This window comes from Hemicordylus capensis, chromosome 1 (assembly GCF_027244095.1).
Source record: "Hemicordylus capensis ecotype Gifberg chromosome 1, rHemCap1.1.pri, whole genome shotgun sequence".
Lineage (NCBI taxonomy): Eukaryota > Metazoa > Chordata > Lepidosauria > Squamata > Cordylidae > Hemicordylus > Hemicordylus capensis.
Window position 1 is genome coordinate 303,166,782 of NC_069657.1, and position 24,085 is coordinate 303,190,866.

The 24,085-nt window shown below is 43.3% G+C and overlaps 1 protein-coding gene across 8 annotated transcripts in view; it reads left to right on the forward strand.

Moving 5' to 3' along the window:
• ADGRB3 (adhesion G protein-coupled receptor B3) overlaps window positions 1-24,085 on the forward strand; it is a 668,379-nt gene that overhangs the window by 203,343 nt on the left and 440,951 nt on the right. Inside the window, exon 1 of one of the 8 annotated variants that reach the window (XM_053286714.1) lies at window positions 12,360-12,405. The exons of the other annotated variants lie outside the window; for them this stretch is intronic. Within the exon in view, the coding sequence (XP_053142689.1) occupies window positions 12,375-12,405 (31 nt within the window). The 5' untranslated portion in view covers window positions 12,360-12,374. Of the gene's footprint in view, window positions 1-12,359; window positions 12,406-24,085 lie in introns of those variants that run through there. 8 annotated transcript variants of the gene reach the window in all.

Genomic DNA, 24,085 nt, shown 5'->3' on the forward strand with positions numbered 1-24,085 from the left:
GATAGATAGATAGATAGATAGATAGATAGATACATACATATAGATATACTCCTAGCGTGATATATCAGACAAACCTGAGGCATGTACTGGGATGGTGGAGAAACAGAAAGCATTTCATGGTTGCTAGGCAACCACTCATGGGTATTGCTTGAGAATCTCTCTCTCTCTCTCTCTAGCTTGCTTTTCCTCCAAGGATGTTTATCCTCACAACAACCCTGGGAGGTAGGTTAGATTGAGAGATACATGACTGGCCCAGAATCACGCAGTGAGCTTCATGGCTGAATGAAGATTTGACCTTGGGGTCTTCTTGGTCCTAGTCCAACACTCTAACCACTATGCCCTACTGACTATGCCAAAGCACCAAGTCAAGATAGAGATGATAGCTCCTGTCTAGCAAATGCCTGTTATACAGTAATTGGTTGATAAGCTTAAAAATTAAGCTTGCATTAACTAGAGATACCATGAGCTGCTTTAAAATTAGCTGTTAATTTGCTGTCTTTGGACTGAACCTTGCCTACACCATGCACGCATTATTTCTGTTGTAGCACCCAGTAGGCCATTTTCAACCAATCTGAAAATGTAACCCAAGTGAAACAGGAGTGGGGAGGATTCTTTGGTTGATTCAGACATAGCACAGAACTGGGACCCTCAGTTCCACTCCCCCCTGCCATGTGCTTACCTGTCTCAATTCAAATGTACGTGCTGGCCTCCTCTCTGCAGTCTGTGAGACTGCAGAGAGAAGGGGGAGCTGGTTGCCAGGCTTCCTCCTTTAATTGATGGACAGCCATGGCAGCCAATCAGAACAGAAAGAGGGAGGAGCTTCCTTCCCTCAACTCCAGTCCCAGGGAAGGCTGCCTCCAGTTCTTCATTCAGACATAATAGAGGCAGCCACAAACCAGAGGCCCGAGCAGTGAACCTCACTTCAAACTGAGGGTTTCAAATTGGGAATTTGGTGATTGAACCCTCGGTTTGAGTTAGGGTCCAAACTGCGGTTTCATACATTCGAACAGCCACGAATAACTCTGGTTTCTTGCAACTTCCAAATCCGGCCATTGTGTTCAGTTTGCCCAGCCTCTCCAAATTTAGTCAAGCTGAGCAGTGGACAGCTAACTGGCTTTTTAGGAGAGCATTTGGGGATGTTGCGTTCTGAATCCCAGTGCAGGGGAGGGTTATCACTATGCTTTTCAGCTGAGGTCTATATTTTGGGTGTAGACACTTTTATTTATGGTTTTCTATTTTAGTTTGATTTTTGCATTTGATTTATTTTATCTCATTTTTTGTGGTATGTGTTATTGGCCACTTTGAATTTCAAAAATCTGATCAAAAATAGAATTAAAACATAAAAATTGCATTAAATTAATACATTGATTAATTAACGAGTTTGTGCCATAGTTGTGGCTACTGCACTCCAGCCAGCACTTTGTTTGTACTGTAGTTAGTAGGTTGTGGTTGAACCCAAGGATTAGAACATGCTCTTTTATCTCTGCAGCATCTTTGGGACTGTCTGTCTCTCCCAGTCAGACTTAATTTAGAATTATGCTAAAAGTAACATCCGAAGGATCAACATCTATATAAATGCAAATGGAAATGGTAACGCTATGCACACCAATGGGTGGGCTGCAGGGCAGGGGGAGGCAGGGATGAACCTACTTTCCCCCCAGAGGACAGTAGCTGGAATATTTGGCATGCTGCTGGATGCCCACACCATCTGCATTGCTCCCGATAGCGTGGATCAGTGGAGGCCGGGAAAATGAGTCCTGGCCTCCAGGAATGAGTGTGGAATTGATATTCCTCTTGCAACTTGAAATAGAAAAACAGCACTTGGTGCTGCTGAAACACCTTTAGTATGACATAATCAGGGGAGCACTGGAGAAGAATGGAATCTTCAGCATTTCAAGAGTGAAACATAGCCCGCATTCACATGTAACGGGCTGGAGTTTCAGGGACCTGCAGTTTCCTTACCATTATGTCCCAACACATGCAACTCTGGTCTCATGCATTGCACAACCTGAAGTTGTGCTCCGGAGACTCCAATCTGAATCCTCAGTTGTTAGTGAATGCCAAACTGGGGGTAAACAGAGCCTCCATTCCATCCGAATGCAGCACTGGAGGCTACATTCAGCTGGACTGGAGTTAGGAAGTTCCTCCTTCTCTCCCTCCCTGAGTGGCTGTGTGGGCTGTCCTTCTAGCAAGAAGGAAGCCCGCACAGAGAGTTCCCCTTCCTCTCTGCAGTCTTGTTGGCTGCAGAGAGGATGCTCTCCCTGTTGATCGAATGCGGACAGGAGAGCGGGGGTGGGGGGAGTCTGGGGGTGGAGGAGCAGCCAGAATGTTGAAAATTGGCAATTATATAGAAAGAGCTAGATGATTGGGTGGGTTCCTTTCTCTTTCACTCTTAGATATTATGGAAAATCTATATTAAACATATTTGTTCTCAATTGAGAAATATTATTGAACTAAATAATTGACTATTGGGTGAAAATAAGAAGGGAAATATATATACCATAATCCACACAACTGCTGTCATTTGGCTCCATATGTTTTACCTTGGGTCAAACCACATACAGTATACTCTACATTTTAAGAAGTATTTTGCATATGTTGGTGTGTGACCTTTCCTATATCCATGTTTTGGAAGGGCGGTATAGAAATCAAATAAATAATATATGCTCTGGTATTAAGCTTTTGGGAAACAGGAAGCTGGATGTGTTGGAACAGCTGTTTAAGAGATCCAGAGCATGGTTTAAGGCAAGAGACTAAGAATACCACTAAGCTGTGGCTTCTCTGCCAAAGATGGGATATATGGGCCTCCCCTCCAGGTGCTGAGCACACCAAAACCTGTTTAGCTTCAGCAAGGTGTCTGTATCGTATGCCTTTAGACCAGGTGTAGGCGACCTTGGCTCTCCAGTTGTTGTTGAACTACAACTCCCATCATCATCACAATTGTAGCTAGTCAAGCTGTGGAAGATTATGCTTCCTTGCTGTTTGGTGTGAAAATAAAGAAAGCCCAATCCTGACCAGATCCTGCTTCCCGCTAGATAAGTATGTAAGGGGGTCAAGATAGTGATGATAAGGGGATTTCAGTCCAATTTGAAGTGATATCCTGAATCAGGGTGAAGTGAACTCCCCCCACCCCACCCAAATGCCCCTGCAAAGCTCCAAGGTGGCTCCCGAATTGAATCAGAAACACTTCGCACAGCCTAGCAAAAGGAACAAGAAGATCGTTCCCTATCCCAAAAGGGCTCACATTCTAAGAACTCAGTTTTTAAATATTGCAGTGTTAGCAGAAAGTTGAGGGACTTTATCTGTGAACTTTTATTCATTCCTACGCTAGATCAGAAGCCTATCTATATGCCTATGGCATAGCATTTCTTTTTCTTTTTTAAAAATTCCATAGTTCCCACTTCAGATGGCTGCAACTGCTGTTTGGTCTGTATTGAAGAAGAGCAGAAGTGGACTTGTGTCAACATTGTTTGAAGTTTACCAAACAAATATGTCACTACTGTCATGTAGACTTAGGGCATTTTTGTGGGAGAGCACTGGTGTCTGCCATCTCAGACTAGCCCAAGGATCTCAAAACTGTAAATACTCAGTTTCAGTCCCTCTTCATTACCAAGAGCTCAGAGTTGGTTTCATTGCCTCCACAGGCTTCTCTGCTGGCTCCTCCACTGGCTCCTATCACACTTCTGACTTTCTTCTGACTGAGCAAAGAGGCACCTTTTTAATGTGGTGATTCTCTCATGCTTAGCAGGGAGAGAGCAACTGGCCGTATCCACCCCCAGCACAGGATCCTTCCAGTGACTGGTGCTGGCTTCTTTTTAGAATGTGAACCCATTGGATCCTTCCTTCCTTCCTTCCTTCTTTCCTTCCTTCCTATTTCTCTATGTGAGCTGCTTAGAAAACTTTTGTTGGGAAGTGGTATATACATATTTGTAGTAGTGGTGGTAGACTTCATTGCAATGCCAGCGCTTAGAGGTTCAGGTCCTAAGCCCTCTTCTAAGATGATCTGCAAGTGTCCAAAAGATTGGGACTGCAACTTTCTGATAGTTTTCATCTTTAATCATTGAAGCTGGTGCAGAACCAAATAACATTTGCATTGGTTTTTGATATGTATAATTTTTATTCCGAGACCCAACTCCCAACTTCAGGATCAGGTGTATCTGTTTCAAGTACAATTTTGTCTGAAGTTTCTTTAAATTCTACATCACTAGAACCCGGAACTCTCATCCTAGTACATTCTTAGATTTATCAGAAGCTCTCCTCATTGTTCCCCCCTCCTTTCAGAACTTACCCTTGCAATGGGAAGGCTAAGGAGGGCATGTAGCAATGGCGGAGGTCTCATCCTTAAGGCCTGCATGTTCCTGTAAAACATCCATTGGTTCTGTGGAGCTGGATTGAGAATTGGGCTGGGAGGCACTGAGAACTCCATGTATTTGTCACCTCAGGCAATGGACATGCCACACAAGCAGCTAGCCACATTGAGCTTCTTTGCAATTGATTTGATTTAATTTTTGTAAAATTATGAAATAAAGAAATTCAAGCTTTAAAGATGAGGCCTCCACAGCTGCCAGAGGCTTCCCTGCCACCAGATCTCCTCCTTTACAGGAGTAAGTTTTGGGAAAGGAGGATCCAGTGACAAGGAGTGCTGAACTTACATCCAAAGCATCAGCTATGGCAAGTCCTATTGGCCTGCCTTGCTGTCATCTCAGTGCTGACTGTGGCATTATTATTATTATTATTATTATTATTATTACATTTTTATCCCGCTCTTCCTCCAAGGAGCCCAGAGCGGTGTACTACATACTTGACACAACAACCCTGTGAAGTAGGTTAGGCTGAGAGAGAAGTGACTGGCCCAGAGTCACCCAGCTAGTATCATGGCTGAATGGGGATTTGAACTCGGGTCTCTCCGGTCCTAGTCCAACACTCTAACCACTACACCTCGCTGGCATCTCCACTGTGTAGCTCTGCTGCTGGAACTATGTCTGTGGTTATCATGTTGGAACTGATAACAGCTACATTAGCAACTTCTACTATAATTACTTCCAACCATCCTGCTTGTGGTTATATAGACTACCACTGGCTGCAATATCCATAGCCTTCTGGCTATCCCAGCTCTCTGAGAAGGGGGTTGTTTGCCTTTACAAGTCTCTGGTTTGTCATTAAATTTGGACACTGACCAAATTTAATGGCTTAGACTGACCACAGAGCATAGGGGATGTGACTCCTATGCAGACCAAGTTAGGAGAATGGAGTAAGTCTTTAGGCCTTGACCTTCAAGAGCTTGTGCCAGTTGAATGATCCCTTTATAAAACTGGTTTGCGCTGATTAGGTTCAACAAGATTTGTGTCTCTTACTATTCAAGCATCCAACTCCTAATTTATTTGTTGCTGAGGTCCTCATGCACCTCCCACTGATAAAGAAGGCTGAAAGCTTGATGTCAAGAGGAGAACATTCTATTCTAATACTGCCTTCTTGCTGTAGCTTTCTAGCTATGAAGCCTGCATATTGCAGTATCACTATTTATTGTGGGAACAAATGATGACTTGTTGACCATTTTCTTGATCACTTACTGGAAAATAAGCTCAAATGTTCAGGTAGAAGCAATCTGTCTGATGACACAGCAAATGAGTAGGTCAGGCCATAATGTTTAAGGCAAGTTCTAAGACCATGGCTGGCACCAGTGTTCTTCACAGACATGTTTAGATGCAAACAGTCTCTTTGCTTCTGGAGAGCAAGTCTCATATAGAAGGTCTGTTTTTCAGTTGAGAAGGACTCTTCAGTGTTAAGACAGATGGCACTCTAGAACAACTTCAGAAAACCAAGACAACAGCTTCCTGCCATGTCACAGCCATCTTGTTCCTTGTTAACTGGATAAATGTGGAGTAAGTCTGCATACAAACCACTAAAGTGCTTGTTTTTTTTAAAGAGCATGGTTTTAATCTCTGTGCTGATGGTTGTTTTTAATTAATTTTCAGTATTGCTTGTGTCCTTGTTTCCTGCAAAAAGGATGGTTAGAAGGACAAGAGAGATGCTCTCTGAAACTTGGAGAGGAAGTTTGAATGAAACTCATGCCCTTTTTGTATCTAGGCAAGGAAAAAAAATCCTTAAAATGACAAGGAGGCTGTTCTCACGCGCAGGCAAAACTGGGCTAATGAAGGCAAGCCCAGTCCTGCCCAGCATGAGAACCACTGGGATTGGGCCTGATCCAGCAGTGCCTCAGCGACAAACCTGCCAAGCCACCCACCCTCCTAAACAGGGTTAAGAGAGTGACACTCTCTTAAGCCAGAACTGGGAGACTGCAGGGGTTCCGGCCAGCGTTGTGGGAATCCCCATAATGCCCCATGCACTTGTGCGGGGCATTATGGGAGTTCCATAGAGTGGAGAGATGCTCCCAGCCCCCTGACCCTCCATGTTGCCTGAGGAGGCAGCTGCATGACTGGGTGCGTGATCTGCGTGCTAAGACTCTTCACAAGGATCGTCTGCGGGGAAAATAAGCTTTTGAAGGCTTCCTCTCCTTGCCTCCTTTGAGCCCTTTCTCAGATCATGAAAAAGGGTTCATGGGCTATCATCACAGGATTCGGCACAATGCTGAAATAAGAACCAGTTTTCCATTGCTACTCACAAGTCCCAAACTGTCAGAAGAAAGGCAGAATCTACAAGAAAATTTTAAAATCCTTAGGTGGGTGTGTAGGTCAACTGAGCCAGAAATGCTTGACTTCTCTCCAGAGGGCTTATCTCTCTTGAGGCAGATTTCTTGGATAAGAAAAGTGTTGAGGGCGTAGGCTTACCACCCGAAGAGTTTCAAAATAAGGAACACATCATAAGACCTTAATAAAATAACATATTACATATGTCAGTAAAGTACATTAACAGTACTTTATTAGAATAAATCATAAACAGAACAAATAAAATACTGTAATTTTATTAAATGTATTTATTTATTGATATATTTTATTTTTTACATTTTATATCCTACTCTTCCTCCAAGGAGCCCAGAGCGGTGTGCTACATACTTAGGTTTCTCCTCACAACAACCCTGTGAAATAGGTTAGGCTGAGAGAGAGGTGACTGGCCCAGAGTCGCCCAGAGTCACCCAGCTAGTTTCATGGCTGAATGGGGATTTGAATTTGGGTCTCCCCAGTCCTAGTCCAGCACTCTAGCCACTAATATATTATTTAATATATTTATATACTGCCTGAGCAAGTTGTTACTAGGATTCATGGGTAGCATCCAGACTAAGTTAGTCACTGAAATTAATGGGACTTGTTAGTCATGGTGGCTAACTTGTGTCATTAGTTTCAATGGTGCTTCTTATCAGTAACGTCGTCTGAATGCTAACCCATCAACAACAACAACAACAACAACAACAATTTCAAGATGTGGCATTAAAAGAAGACAGCAGAGCTGGATAACACATTCTCGTACAAGTTAAACAGATGGCACGTTAAATTAAAGCTGCTTTTTACACTTATGGTGCATCTCTTCTGCATTTGCCTGCCTTTCCCCCCTCTTTTTTTCTTTTTAAACTGGAGGCTGAATGAAGGAAGATGACATGATGACAGTATGCAGCCAAAAGCTGTTCTAAACTCTTTATAGAGAAAGAGAGAGAAAGAGACCTTCTCAGAATGAGCCATGCCTTTACAGGAAGAAGGTGCGAAATGTTCTGTGGTCAGAACGTTCTGTGCTCAAAATGGGCCATTTTGAATGTTCCGAGCTCAGAACAAAACACCCTTCAAATGAAGGGCCAGTTCCAAGCTCAGAATAGAACAGCCAGTTCCAAGCTCAGAATAGAACAATTTTGAGTTGGAACTTTCCAAGCACCATTTTGGAATCCAAAATGGCGCTCTTCTGGTCTTCACGTGTGGTGGCCATATGCTAGCACCACCATGCAAATGGCCACCTCACGTGCCCAGAGGCCAGAAGAGCACCATTCTGGATATCAAAAATAGCTCTTGGAATGGGCCATTCTGACAGAATAACTGGCTCAACCTATTATTAACACGGAACATTCTGCGGATGTAGCATTCCGTTCCGAGCTAGGAATGGAATGCTAAATCTGTTTCATGGACATGCCTGATTTACAAGCCCAGATACTCTGCTCCTCAAGGGTTAGCCTACATCCCACTGCCTGCAGTGCCAAGGGTGAGGTTTTTGCTCCAAAAACAAGCTTTATGGAAGCTGTAGTTCCTACCACAGTGCAGTCTGCTACCTGGCCCACAGGGCTGAAGACTGCTTTCTAGAGGCCTGCACTGTGAAGCCACCCTCTTGCTGTTGTGTATGCTGTCTACTGCAATCACTGGCCCTGGCCCTGGCCCAGGCCCAAGATTTAAAAAAAGAGGTACAAACAGTGTTCCTTATATTAACTTGAAAAGCTAAAACATTTTAATCCCAAAGAAGGAACGGCTCCTTGAAATAGGGAACAGGTGGCAAGCCTACTAGGGCAACAATTGACAGATAAGCCATCTGCATATTGCAATGTTCCATTTGTAATTCTGCCTTGAGATAGAATACCACCAGATTCTCTTGAAAGATTGTTTATTATTGTAGCATGGTCCACTTGCATGCTTTACACAGACTAACCTTAGTCACACATTGTTGTAATGGTATATACTAATACTTCTAGTCTTCAGAAATAGAATAGGCCTTGCTTCTTGTGTGGTAAGTAAACTGGTTTATTTATGCACCAAAAACAACAGGGGAGTTATTCTTCCCGATCGCCTCTGAGATTATAAGTCCCTCCTTCAACTATTAACCTTTCAGTTCCTATAGTACTGTTAAGAGCACCAGGTCTAATATTGAATGCCAAGATTTCATAGTTACATAGGCTCACCTAGGAACATAGGAAGCTGCCATATACTGAGTCAGACCATTGGTCTATCTAGCTCAGTATTGCCTTCACAGACTGGTAGCGGCTTCTCCAAGGTTGCAGGCAGGAATCTCTCTCAGCCCTATCTTGGAGAAGCCAGGGAGGGAACTTGAAACCTTCTGCTCTTCCCAGAACGGCTCCATCTCCTGAGGGGAATATCTTACAGTGCTCACATTTCTAGTCTCCCATTCATATGCAGCCAGGGCGGACCCTGCTTAGCTAAGGGAACAAGTCATGCTTGCTACCACAAGACCAGCTCTCCTCTGTTAATTGCAGGAGATACAAGCTAATACTAATATGAACTCTAATAGTGTTCTTCTGATGTGTGGCCATGACTGACCTATTTATTTTTCTGTGACGTGAACACATTTTTTATGGGCACACTCCAACAAAAGTTAGCCATGTCTTGTATTGTTGGGCTAGCCCAGGTTAGAGGGAGATTAGTTATTGCACTGTATTTCTATAAAGTTAATAAAAATTAAGAAATAGTGAATCAACACTGCAAGAATTATGTCCTTACCAATGGCTACTAGACTGAGGGCTATAGGCCACCTCCAGCCTCCAAGGCAAGATGCCCCTGAATACCAGTTGCAGGGGAGCAACAGCAGGAGAGAGGGCATGCCCTCACCTCTTGCCTGTGGACTCCTCAGAGGCATCTGGTGGGCCACTGTGTGAAACAGGATGCTAGACTAGATATGCCTTGGGCCTGATGCCTGATACTATTCCATTACTATCAATGGCACTTAGTCGTGACATGACACCCTATTTTCCTGATATAATTGTGTATGTGTTACTCCATCATAGATACATGGAAATAATGCCAGTTGGCTTTTAGGTAGAACTGTGGGGCCAAGTCCAGTCCTCTGCTCCCCTCCTTATGAATAGCAGATCGGTATTAGTGCTGACTAGCTGATGGGACCATGTGTGTGCTGTGTGGCTAGATACATATTGTACATACATAAGTGCAATTGTGCATACATATGTGCAATTTTTCACCCAGCTGTGGCCCCTACCTCCATCAGGGTATATGTATTTAACCAAAGCAAAGCGATATACGGCAATATGTTCATGTTACAGTTTAATAGTCTATTGCAATGGTCACATTGCACACTAACAATAACCAAAGGTCAATTACACAGCATTCAAGTAAAATGTAGACTATACAAGAAGGATTAAAATCTTAACAATGCCATCTCCCCAATTTTAATTTTAAATTGAGCTATTCAGAGGAATAGTGTGTTAAATTCTCATACTAAAATGATAAAAAACATCATAACCCAATTCAGGATTAAGCAAAAAGGTACATTAAGGGGATATGAGCTATCAGAAATATGCATCTCAGAACATCTTCTGTGAAAGTAGCAGCAATATGCTGTAACTGGATGGAGTAATGCAGTTTTCCTGATAATTTGTGGATCTTCTGGGGATGTTTGCAGTAAATGTAAATATGCTTTAGAGTAGTTCAGAAATATTTTTACTTCAGAAAATAGTAAATGAAAACACATTTGAATTGTGTGTGTGTGCGTGTGTGTGTGTGTGTATGACACTTTTAGCGCTGTAGACAAATTCAGAAATAGGATAAATTATGCTCCATGAATATTATAGACAGATTATAATGTATACTGCTTTCCTATCTTCTGTGCTCCTCTCTGCTATGTATGCATGCAAACCACTACTAAAATGATTATAACCTTATGGTGCTTCTATTACTACCATTTCTGTGCACGGATTTGGCATCAGCAATGCACTGTACAGAACACAGGCATGATATGGTCCCTGGTGAGCATGTACAGTTGGCCAGCCAGTGAATTATCTTTCATTGTTTTTGTTCCAAGTAGATAAATCTGCAACCTACTCTAGTGAGACAGACACCTCCTTTAAATCAAGGTGGTAAGACTTCTAGTTCTTGAACTGGAAGTGTGGCACAGGCCTGTTTAAACTAGTAAAAGTAAACAGATTTGGAAAAGACAAGGTTTAGATTATAGAAGTTTTGTTGATAACAAAACTGTGCAATTAGATCAAGTGTAGGTGCCAACCATATCTAGCAGAGCGTAGTACTCTTTTTTAAAAAAACCAAATATGAAATTAATCTTGAGGATAATAGACATGGTTAGAATGTAGGATCCAGCAAAGAATTATTTTCCTTGACAACCCACTGTCAAATCTCTTTCTGATTTTCCAAGGTGCTTTAGCCTCCCTTTGCTTTATCTTGCAATTCATTTGCTTTATCTTGCTTAGGAACATAGAAAGCTGCCTTTATATTGAGTCAGACCATTGGTCTATGTAGCTCAGCATTGTCTATACTGAATGACAGTGAATCTCCAAGCTCAGTACTGCAAGACTGGCTTAATCCCCCATTTGCACCGAAGTAGGTATGCAATATAATTGTTTTGAAATACAGCTATTGGCCTTATGTCGTACTTTTGCAAAATTATTTCATTATTGGTTATGACTAAACAGCTAATGCAGTAATACCAGTTTCTTGATTGACTTTATTGTCTGGAACTTGCTAGATATGTGCTTAAGTAGAGGCCCTTTGAAATATAATGGTTTCCCCTTTCCATGTTTTGACTATCAGAGGAAGCTCCTCATTTGGGTCAGAGGGGGCATGCCCCCCCACCTCCTTGCCAACCCTCATTCTCTCACCAAACATACCATCTCTTACTCTGTCTTTTCCTCTGTGTGTGTCTCTTTTGCTTGAATGTTGCTTTTGCATTTTCACTGCTTGCCAGTAGATGGTAGAAATTTGCAAATCGATTTGGGCATGAATCTAGTTGTGCTTGAAATAGGCTGTTTCAAGTGTATTGAGCTCGAAAAAAACCACCCTTAAAAGAAAGGGCCTGTTTCAAGCTATAAATGAAACATCCCCATTTCGACTCAAACATTTCCAGTTTTTTTGAGCCAGTTAGGGCTGTTTTTCTGGGGAAAGAGGGTCTACTGATTGAGGTCAGTGGGTAGACCAGCCCTCCAGACTAAGCACCATGGTAGACCAACTCTCCCTGGAAAAACAGGCCTCAAAATGGTTCTCAAAACACTCAAAACGTTTTGAGTGTTAAGTGGTTGATTCATTGAAACAGTCGGCTTGGGCTGCTGTTTTGAAAAATAGATTCAAGGATTTTGCACTTTGTTTCAAGCTCAAAACCAATTTCAAAACCAGTTTCATGCACATCCTTAACAGATGGCAGTGGCTCTTGGTCTTTTTTCTAAATTCCTTTGTAAAGCCATTTCCCCCCTCTTAGAGAGTTCAGTGGGATCCGTTGCCCTGAAATGAAGTAATTACCTTAGTAGTCACCACCCAAATTGCATATTTAGTGCCTCAGCACCAATCAGGATGTGTGCCTTTCTTTTCTTTCTGCCCCCTAAGGTGGGCAGGGGCTAGCCCAGCCCCTAACAGAAGTTAGAAAAGCTTTTAGGCACCAATAGCAGCAAACAAGGCCAGCCAAGTCGTCTGATTTCCCAAGGTCTTTCTAGGCAGGCTGAGCACACTTTCTGGAGCTCTGGATGCAAAATGGAAGCACTCTGCAAGGAGTTCAGAACAGGTAGGATCCCTGGCTACCTTTCACTAGCTTCTCCTTCGCCAAAGGGAAGCCAGCCTCTTTTGCCTCACTCAACACCCCGACCAAGCCCTCCGGAGGAATTAGATTTCTCCAGCATTTGCTGGTTGTTTTTTTCTTTTCTAAAGTGTCACTAGCAAATATTGGCAAAATTCAGAGGGGGGAAGTGGGGGATATGGTGGACTGGCACTTCCTCTGGGTAGTTCTTTTACAAACAAGCAAGCAGCCATTTGCCTTCCCTCTTTTTCTGGGACTTTAAGCAAATCCCTGTGCTAAGGATCTTTCTCTTGCTCCTTACTTCTCTTGAGGGTGAAAGACAGGGAGGCGGGTAATAGCTTCCAAATAAAACAAGGCATTTTAATTGAAGTTATCCAGATACTAATTGGACAACTTCAAACTTATCCTTCTGAGATCATTGCCTTCTCTTCATGGGCAACCTAACAGGCACATCTTGGAAACCTGGCCAGTTCAAAATTGTCAGGTAGCTCCACCACTCTATAGTCGTTATGCCAGTTTTTGTTTGTTGCTTGTTGCATATTTTGTTCTACCCTTCTTTTTTCCCTTTCTTTTCTTTTCTTTTCTTTTTTTGGTGAGTGGACGTAGTATTGAAAGGAGAGGTCCTCAGCATAAATACTTTGGCCAGGTTTGTGATTTATATGGCCTAATTTTCAAATCTGATAAAGGATTCTTTAAGTAAATGTAGCCAATTCTATCCAGTTTATTCCAAGTAAAGCCTTGACTTACTCATTGGGACTGACTCCAAAGTAACTGCTGTGTGCACAGGATTGCAACCCAAGGACATATCCCAGAAATGTTTATATTGTAAGAAAGAGAGAAATAAGGCAGCTGCTTTTTTTTTAAAGTATGCATGTCCATGTTTGTGAGATGAAAGGAAACTAGTGGGCTCTATGTGTGGCCAGATATAATAATAATAATAATAATAATAATAATAATAATAATAATAATTATTATTATTATTATTATTATTATTATTATTATTATTATTATTCGATTTCTATACCGCCCTTCCAAAAATGGCTCAGGGCGGTTTACAAAGAGAAATAACAAATAAGATGGCTCCCTGTCCCCAAAGGGCTCACATTCTAAAAAGAAACATAAGACACACACCAGCAACAGTCACTGGAGGTACTGTGCTGGGGGTGGATAGGGCCAGTTACTCTCCCCCTGCTAAATAAAGAGAATCACCACGGTAAAAGGTGCCTCTTTGCCCAGTTAGCATTGTGGTATTTTCAAGCAGTGTGAAACATGTGCTTGCAAATAGGTGCCCAAGATTCCACCCCCTGCCATAATAAGTTGATCTTCTTGACCTATACCTGCATGGGGTGAGGAGGAGATGGCTAAGATTGCAAGGAGAGAGAGAAATGGAGGCAATGCTGATAGAAGAAGGGATGGAGCTACGATGGGGAAGAAATGGCATGGAGAATTTAGAGTGAGAGGGCATTGCTACTTTCCACATTGACACCCACTATGAACCACTGTAGGGGCAGGATTCCTTTACTTACAGCCAACCAAGGGGCGAATTTAGCACTAAATTAGCACTAAATAGCCAGCTGCCAAGAGTTGGTGTGGATGATGGAGATTTTGGTTGGGACAACTAAACAACTTTACAGATGGAGAAAACAAAGGGCTGGCGATTCACTTCTTTTAAACTTACGGTTCAACCTGCCTACTATTAGCCCTACCTACGGTTATCCCTCCCTCCCTCCCCACTGCCCCCTCCCCAGCCCCAAGAAGCAGCAGCTGCCGCTAATCAAGATATTTCAAGATACAAATTGGTTTTGTATGTTCTACAGACGTCTCTTTTCTTTACTGTGGGTGGATATCTAATAGTGCAGTTAAAAATTACTTACATATTACTCGTTTGCTTCATTTAAACATTTCAGTTTATTTACCTAGACGTTATTCTAGAGAACATAACAGTTGTGGCAGGTGGACATCTAGAAAGGGTGGAGGACATAGTGTGAGTTGCAAGTTATGTGCAACATCTGTAGGCATCTATAAACTGAGATCTGTACATATAAGATTATAATGTCTATACAAATAAATGCAACATAGTTGTTGTGTTGAGACTGAAGTTAAAAAGCACAGCCTGGCTAAAGTTAAGCACTGAGAAATCCCATTGATTTTGAATGGAGAATTAAAGTGTGTGTTTACTCTCCCCCTTAAATAAATAGAACTTGAAGATGGTGGCTCACATGCTGCACAAGGCAATGAGGGCAGGAGGAGCCACACCTGTGCTGCTGTGTGCATGTAAACAGCGTTGGAAGGAAAGCTTCTCCGGGCAGCTCTGCTGTGGCAGAGAGCTGGGCAAACACAGTTGTGCAACAGGATGCCCATTATTTCCAATAATCCTGTTGCACAACTGCATCTCCCCAACTTTACACTGCAGCAGAGTGACCTTAAGTGCAAGTCTTCCAACATTTTTTGTCCACATGTAGCAGCATGGGCAGGGCTCTTACTGGGCAATATCCCACGCTGCTGAATACATGTGCTGGAAGACGTGCCTCTTAGAGCTACATGTTGCCTTGCACAGAATGTGACCTAATGTTGATTAGATCATACTCTTATGAATAAACTATGAATATCTATTTAAAAATCCTTGAATAGATACAAGGCATATTGAATTTTTCCAGTAGTGCTAATCCTAACAATCTAAAATAACAGTATTTGGAAATGCTGTGTTTGAGTGTCCCACTGCAAACAGCTTAGGAATGGCAACAAGACTTTGACTGAAGGGAACCTCATTATGTCAGCTCTCCTCAATAGAAGGGCCTGATCCCCTTTAAAGTTGTCTCCAGGAACTAGGAGGGACTCAAAATGAGGTTCACGTCCTGCCTCTGGCTATAATCTCAGATGATTTTCCAAGTGTCATTTCCTACTAGGAAGAGGCTCACCTAGAACTCAGCCTTCCTCTGCCTGTTACCCTCTCCCTCTTGGTAGGCTTCTTTTGGCTTTGGGAAAATGGGGGTCTATCAAAGAAGGGGGAGTGGTGGCAAAAAATATTGGACTTTTAAAAGTGTTCATATTGAATCCTTGAAAAACTCCTTGAAGTTTGCTAAGCATTCTACCAGGACACTCAGAAAATCCAATTAACGCTGTGGGCTAGGACATCCCTGATGATCACTAAATGATGATCATTTAGTAAATGATTACTTTTTTTATCCTACTCTACCCTTAGAGCTCATGGCAGTGTATTGAAGTTATCCCATTGCATCCTCACAGCAACCCTATGAGGTTGGTTGGGCTGAGCGTGGTCCTTGGAGGACCTTCATGAATAATGGAGTTTGGGAGCCAGGCCTTCATGCTTTGTGTCCAGCAGTCAAGTGTTAGTGAGTAGAGCTCTGTAATAGTGTACATAAAAGATGCACAGTTGTTAAATAAAAAAGCTCGTGTAATGTTGCATAGATATCAGTATTGCTAATTTTAGTACAATGATTTTTGAGATTTAGCTTAGATGACAAGAATTTTTCTCCCCAATTTATCATAATTTTGTGGGGGACAGCAGTTGCTCAGTAGTTGTTACTTAAACAAATAATGATGTTGTTTTCACTTTTTAATTCCAGGGATTTCCCCGTATCTTTTCCTATATAAATGCAGTTCAGGCTCTTCTGCCTTCATGATCGCATGTGAACTTCTTTGCAGCAGCCTCCCACTTGAATGTGTCATATTTGCCCAGAAATAAAACCAGAATGGTTAAAAAATGTATCAAAAGGAACTATGAAAGCATGTACTCAGCCAGAGCATCACCTCTGGGCATGCTCCTAAAGACTCTGAAAGAAGCTCTTAAACACCCTGAAAGGAAGACTTTAAAGCCTGCATGTTTCTTATCTGTGCTGTAATGATTCTTTGGTGTAAGGGAGACTTGAGTATTTGGTGCTGCCTGCCTGGCATTTGTTAGCAAGCATAAGAATCCTGCTTTGAAGGTTCGACTACATGAACAAAAAAAAACTCTAATTGAGTATGTGAGGCTTCCAGTTGTGTGAGACTTCTGTCTCTTCAGACTAAGTGATCTTATTCATAGAGGCTTGCATGCTGCACAACACACCGCCGATCCAAGAGAGAGGCTTGTGCTCTGTTTCGCAGCCATCTACAGCCCGCTGACACTCTTTGCAAGGGTGGGGCTGTGCTGTAGCTACTAAGGAGTGTGTCATCGGAATTGCAATGGAATTTCCATTGGAAATGAGAGGAGTTCCATTGCAGCTGCACTGACGCACTCCTTAGTAGCCATGGAACAGCCCTGCCATTTCAAATAGTGCCGGTGTAGAGTGGTTCGGAAGCAGTGTGCATGCTCTTTCTTGGATCAGTGATGCGCTGCGCAGTATGCAAGGCAGTTAGTAGTAGCAGAGTGGTTGTAAATACTTTGTATATGTGCTGAAGGCACCTCGCATACTTACACTAGCAAAGTAACACTCTAGCAAAGTACTCCAGCAAGGTAAGCCAGTAGCATTTCATGTATTTATTTGTTTAGATTTGTAACCTGCCCCATCCTGAAGATTCAGGGTGGGCAAGAAAAGCAACTCCTTGAAGCAGAGAAGAATAACATCTCATCAAGGTCAATGGACTTTCCCCAAAGGCCAGCCCAACCTGATAGGTCTTCTGCTTCTGAAAGGTGCTCAGTGTTGGGCTTTTTGAGTCTATAGTGGGAAGGAATTCTATAACTGGGGGAAGGGGTGTAGCGAGACCCCCAGGGTCCAAGGGATAAAACCTTGGCAGCCCGTCCCATCTTGCACACACCCCAATACCCCAAACCCCGCCCCCGAATCTGATGTCAGCCGCAAGGGGCGGGGCAACCAGCATCTCCCCATTGATGCTCCTACCTCCTGTTGACTGCCCCCAGTGCCACTGCTCCCCCTGCCCTGCTGCCTCTTCTTATCTTGGCACCCATGGTGGCAGGCACTGTGGCTGTCGGGCCTCTCTGACTGGTCTGCGGTCTTGGGCATGTGATGTCCATAGTCGAACTGCACAGGTGTGCAGTTCGGCCAGAGAGGCATGCAGACTGGCCAGAGAAGCCCAACAGCCACAGCACCCCCGGCCGCCACCATGGGGGGTGGCCTGCCCCGCTCGGCTCACCCCACCCCCAGAGGCCAAGATAAGAAGCGATGGGGCAGGGGCGGCAGCAAGGGTGGGGGCATTGGGACGGTCTGCTTGGGGGGCTCCCAACCCTCTGGGCCCAGGGACATTTGTCCCTGCTTGTCCAATAGCTACTATGCCCATGACTGAAGGACAGGCACTTCTTTGCATAATTCTGAACCAAACACATAAAGGGAGTTAGCAGGATGCCCCTAGTGGATCTCTGAGATCCTTTTGGAATAGATGCAAGGAGAAAGGGATGCCCACTGAAAGGTCTAGTAGACAATTGTTCCTATCATCCCTATAAATCCTATTATTTTTAGAGGAGAGGTTAGGTCAAGAGCTAGTGGCTTATCTATACGCCACAGTTCCTGTATGAGCTGAGATTTTAACCAGGAGTCTCCAGCTCATAATTCATGTTCTTATAAACTGTGCTACCACATCTCTTCAAAGAATCATTTGCACTGTCAAACCTACCGTCAGATCTTTGGTCTGCCAAGTAAAAAGAATACCCAACTCTGCCTCCTTGCCTAGCAGTATGCCATTACATGTGACTGGTTCAGGATTGTGCTTGCCTTGTGTCTTGTCCCCAAACCAGGAGCTGGGAGGGCAGGATCTGCGAGGGCAGGAACTGCGAGGGTTGCATTACCCTAGATAGCTCCCAGTAAGCAACTTGCTCCAAGAAGCCAGCAGTGGAATGAAACCTTAAATATTCCCCACCCAGTGAAAGGATTATAAATGTGGTATGGCGGGGACGGGATTTCCCTCCTTCAGCCCAGACCTACTTTTATTTTGTTATGGTTTCATAGGGAGTCGCAAAGGTCACTAGACCTGCAATGGTCAGAGCCAAACACAGGAGCATAACTAAGCTTCTCCTTCTGGCTGCCTCTTACACATCTAGGCATCTCTGAATAGAAGAACAAACAGTCATCAGTGGCAAGGTTTAAGGCCTAGGGCTGCCCAGAACTCCATCCTGCTTGCTGCAGGAACCAGGGAACCCTCTCTGTATGATCTAATTATCTGCTCTGTTACAGAACTGTTGAGAGATAGGACTCAGTAGCTGTTGAAAGAACTGAAGGTCCTGGTTGAAGTAAAATACAGCCTCAGGAGAGATACTGTTGTATATGAGGAATTTCATTATGGAGAGTCAGTGACAGCCAACATCTTTTTGTTGGTTTCTTTGGGAGCTAATAATATGAGTTCCTGTGGCCTGGGTTCTCATCTTCTTCCTTCATGACACACAGGTCTTCATCAGCCCTTGGGAAGGTGAGGGAAAGGCTGCCCAACAGTTTCCTCAGGCAAAGCTGACCCCTGTAGGCCACTGATAATGTGAGCTTCACTGCTCTGGGTTCTCTTCCCTCAGGGCTTTCTTTCCCCAGCAGCCTAAAGGTGAGGGAAGGACTACCCCAGTAGTGCTCTCAGGCCAGAGCTGACCCCTTCAGGAGTTGTTTTTATGAACTCTTCTGTCTTCTTTCAGAGAATGTTCTTGTATACTTCCGCATGGCATTTAGTCAGAAGTAGGAGTGATCAATGATTTGCTTTGACACTTTTGTCCTGTCAGTCCAGTTAATTTAGCAAAGCAAGGATCATTGCAGGGAGTCTCGGAATTGCCCTCTTTTCTTCCTTTATTAGGTCATTTAATCATAGGATTCTGTTTTCAGTCAAGCTCTACTCAAGAGAATATTCTTCTGATTTTTTTTTTTAATTTGATTTGCTGGAACAGAATATGGAGGGTAGGGGAAAGAAAGCAGCTAGATTCTTGTTTTTACTGCAGACATGTACAGTCTGCAGTAAGTTAAGGTATATCCTGCCATCTAGTGATGAAAACAAAATTATACCAGCCAGATGTGGGTGTGACTAAAACACCTATTGAGGAAATTTAGAAAACAACTTGAAGTAAATGCAAATGCTGCTGAATGCTCCTTGCTGTTTCAGTTGGTGTGACAGAACTGTATTAGGAAATATTGGGGAAGGAATAATGCATTTAAAAGTGCCACGCGTCCTGGGTTTTGAGATGAAGAAGCAAAGCTATCTACTGGTTTTGGCATGGATAGCATAATGTAACTCTTCGTTTATACCACTTATTTACAGATTTTTCAAGACAAATCACATCACATTTTGGCTGGAGGTATTGTCAAGTGCATGTTTGCCTTTGACACCATGTCCATGGGGTAGTAGGAGTGTTTTTACAGAATTTGGTAGTATTTATTTTCTTGCTCATTCAGGTCAGGTGTGTCACAGCACAGCAGTGTCTTAGTGGGGTGAAATTTAGAAAATAAGCCAAGAGAGATGTGGAGCAGTAAAGGGAGATGGTCGCCAAGTTGATTGCTAATCAATGTGCAAAGTAGAGGTTCCTCCCTCTTTTAATTAACACTGTCCACCTCGATAATTTGGGGGAATGGGGTGTATTTTGTTTCTAATACACATTTGGCTCTGATCCACCTCCACATGGAACTAGTTGCATATAACAAGTCACTCCAGAAGACAGAAGTGTGTGTGCCTCTCCCATCTAGCCAATTCAATTGGATCCTGGATTTGCAGTGTGATGCAGATGTGGACCTGCATCAGTTGTGCAGATGGAAACCTGCTTCCATACACAGAGCTCCTTTATTAGACGGAGGTGATTTACTTTAGGCTATGTATTTTATGAAGCATACAATACACTTCAGAATAAGCAATCCTTAGAATTGCAGGCATATACAGACTGCACATTCCTACAGAGTCAAGGAAGCTGTGATAACACAAGCAATGGCTTGCACCCTACAACCGGTGCTGCATCATGTTCCTGATAAGTGAAGCAGAGCCACCCAGCTTTTCCTTACTTTCCAGGCTTCTTCTTTTTTTTTTTAAGGAATTGCTAGAGAAATTGCAGTGCGGTCCATACTCAATTGAACTGGCTGTATGTGTCTTTTGAGAGGGATGTGTGCACCCTTCCAGAGCCACTCACCATTAGCTGAGTCCTGTGTGGTATTGCTTTTTCTTCCAAGAACTGTTGGAGTCAATGAAGCCCTTTGGGTGGTGCATTGTTGGGCGATTAGTGGTCCAACCCAATGTGGCCTCATTGCAATATGGCTCCAGAAGAGGAACCTTTGCATTATCCTTAGCACTCTGATAACTGAAGGATTCCTTAAATTATATACTCTGGAGCTTCCACAGGCCAGCATTCATTGCATATATCTGTTTTAAAAAGTGTTTCAGTTAACATGAAAATTCAGGAGGAGCTCTGATGTTGTGTACCTTTTCTCTGAGACAGACATATACTGTATATTATACTATACAAGTCAATTTTCACCATATTTTCAGACCTTGTTCTTTGTCCACAAGCTTAGCTGTAAGGAAACCTAAGGGTCAAACCAGATATGCTGTTAAACCTGTCATAGTACTTCTCTCTCTCTTTTTAAAAAAGAGCAGCTGAAGGGGACCCCAGTCCAGATCAAGACAATGGCACAATTGGCTGTGGCTTTAACCCTTCCCTTTCTGTATCACAATCATAACAAAATCACCATTCGCAGAGTACTGTTAGTGACAACAACACTTACCTCACACAAAGACCAGCTTTGGGGGTGGGGGACAGATTTCATAGAGACTGTGGCACAGAGGGCAAGGGTTAACCTCCACCCCCTAACTTGCACTAGTGATGTACACGGAACTGCGGAGGCGCCGTTCGACACCGGCAGGGTGTCTCCATTTAAAGGTGTGGGGGTTGCACTTACCCCTCCCGCCACTTTTCCCTCACCAGCGCTCCGTTTTTTAAAAAAGTTTTTGGGGTGGCAGCGTTCCTCCTTGCTGCCCCTGCCCCCATTGTTGGCCAGAAATACTGGAAGTACGGGCTGCACGTCACATGTTGCAAACCCCCCACCAGCGTCAAACTGCAAACCAGCACCAGCACGAACCGATTCGCAGGCCTCTTGCATAGCCTGCGGACCGGTTCATGCAAATCTCTAACTTGCGCCAATTCAGATTGTATTCAGATCTGCTATTTTTTTAAAAAGACAAAAAGATGATGACTTGCTCAATTTCTCGTGTAGTTTCACTCAAAGTTTCTTGAGATTAGGTGTATTTTATTTATTTTTACATTTATATCCATTCTTCCTCCAAGGAACCCAGAGGTTATGTACATGGTTATGTTTATCCTCACAATAGCTCTGGTGCTTTCCAGATTAGACCCTGCAATGGGGTCACATCGTATTTCGGAAGTGTGCTTCCACACTTCCTGCGTTGTGACTCTGCAGTACCTATGTGGACAGCAGGATGCCGTTCACACTTCCAATGCCTTGTTTTGATTTTAATTGCTGCGATATAGAGCTGTGACGTTGTATATCTGGCATATTCGGGTTGTTAGTTTCTGCAAGACTGCTCCCCCTGCTGTTTATGTTTCAAATGTGACTTGCCTGAATTGAGGCATTTTGCTGCTTTTGAGCAGCTAGTCTGGAAAGCGCCCCTGTGAGGTAGGCTAGGCTGAGACATATGTGATTGGCCCAGAGTCTTCCAGTGAGCTTCATGACTGAACAGGGTTGAACTCAGGTTTCCCCAGTCCTAATCCCAATGCTTTTATACCACACTGGACTCTCAGTGATTTGAGAAGGAACCAACATTGCAGTTTATATCTAAGTAAGTCCTTAAGGGCATTAATGCAGTATGTTTGTTGTTGCCATATGTTCTTTGTATAAGACTGTGACTTACATACAGCACAGCAGTCCACCTAGGTGACAAGCAAGGTTGCCGCTTTCACACCCCTTTAAACCCCACTGGCATGGCTTGCAAAGGCTCCATGGCTACTAAGGTGTGCGTCCTCACACTCCCATGGCTTTTCTCATTGATAATAATGTGAAGAGTATGAGGACACCCTCCATACTAGCCATGTAGCCTCCCTGACTCCACAAACTGTGCCAGCAGAGTTTAAAGGGGAAAGGAAGCAACAATCTCACTTGTCATGTAGACAGGAATCTTGTTGCGCTGTATGTAAGCCAGTGCAGTTTGAAAGCACTGATAGTACTATGCTTGTAGGTAGGTAAAGAACATCAAACCTGCCTTTCAGTCGGGTTAGATAATCATATAATATCTCAAAGTTCTTAGAATACTTACTTTTTTCAGGGGTTGTTCCACATATCTAAATGTGGACTAAAACAACCACACTTTCCCTCAATGCCTCTGGAACCCCTTCCTATAGCAAAGCAATTGCAGTCTTCCATTTTGAAAATGGGTGACCATTCATTTGAGAGAATGGTACCGGTGTCAAGTGTCAAGAAGGTGGAGTTCAAGAAAGAAGCAACACCCAGGAGGCCCTGCACATCAAAATGCTATTTTCCCAGCAGGCATGCACAACATTTGTACAGAACTGACTACAACGTAACAGGGGCCCTGTAAACCTCCTGGTTCTGTCTGGGACTACTGGCATAGGGAGACTGCCAAGTGCCTGGCAGATCTAAGTGCACAGCTGAAGGATCACAAATTGTGCAGATTCTATCATTCTTATGCCACAAACTGATTGGGACATGTATCTCTGACCCTATATTTACAATATTCATTTAATTCCAGTTTTGCACCATAGCTTTCTGAAAATTTGAATGTTCATACTCCACTATAAAATATAAATCAGAAAGCAAGAGGAGACGGACCAGGAGGAAAATATATAGCTCGGTGTTTTGGTGAGGGGGTGAATATTAAACCTATCTCTTAAATAATTTCATTATGTATGATAAATATTTTCTAGAATTCATGTAAAACATATATAATTCACAAATATATTTTATTAATTAGGTGTTTTCAGAAATCAAAATATTCTCTTTAGGATAGGATGCAAAATGAGTGGCTAAGGTTAATTTTAGTTATATATGGTTACAAGTGAATAGTTAATTGTATTTATTTAAAATTGAGCCATTAAAGGAATGCTTACCAGAAATATTAGGGGGAAATTAGTAAATTCCTCAGGATGGAGGGTTCTGACACTGAACTTTTATCTGCCCTCTAGCCTCCTGTCACAGGAGGGCACTGCTCAGGTGCTCTGACACCCCCACATGGACTATGTGTAGCTGCTGCAGTTTGTATGATGACAGTGGCTCTAGACAGAGATACTGCACAGTGCAGTGGTTAGGCATATAATTCCCACATGGAGGTACCAACTCTCAGAGAGGGCACCCCTCCCCACACACACTGCATGAATGGAGGCTGGCTCCAAGCCATGTGGCAGCCCCCATACTCATGAGGTGTTTGTGTGGAAACCACCACAATTGTGAACTGATTCATAAAAAAGAGCTTGAGAAAGAGACAAAGCTCTTTCCAAATGTTCTGGTTGTGGACAGTCACTGTGCATAGGCCAGGACTGCACAACTTTGGCCCTCCGGCTATTTTTTGGACCACGTCTCCCATAATCTTCAACCACAGTCAGGGATTATGGGAGTTGTAGGCCAACATCTACAGGAAGGCTGAAGCCGTGAAGCCCTGGCATAGCTTCATTTCAGATGTGGAAATGAAAGCACACCTGCTGCTGTGGTGTCTCCTCTGCCTACATATGTTGATTGTCCATGACTAGACTGTCTGAAAAGGACTGAAGAGTTTTGTCATTGGAATCCTT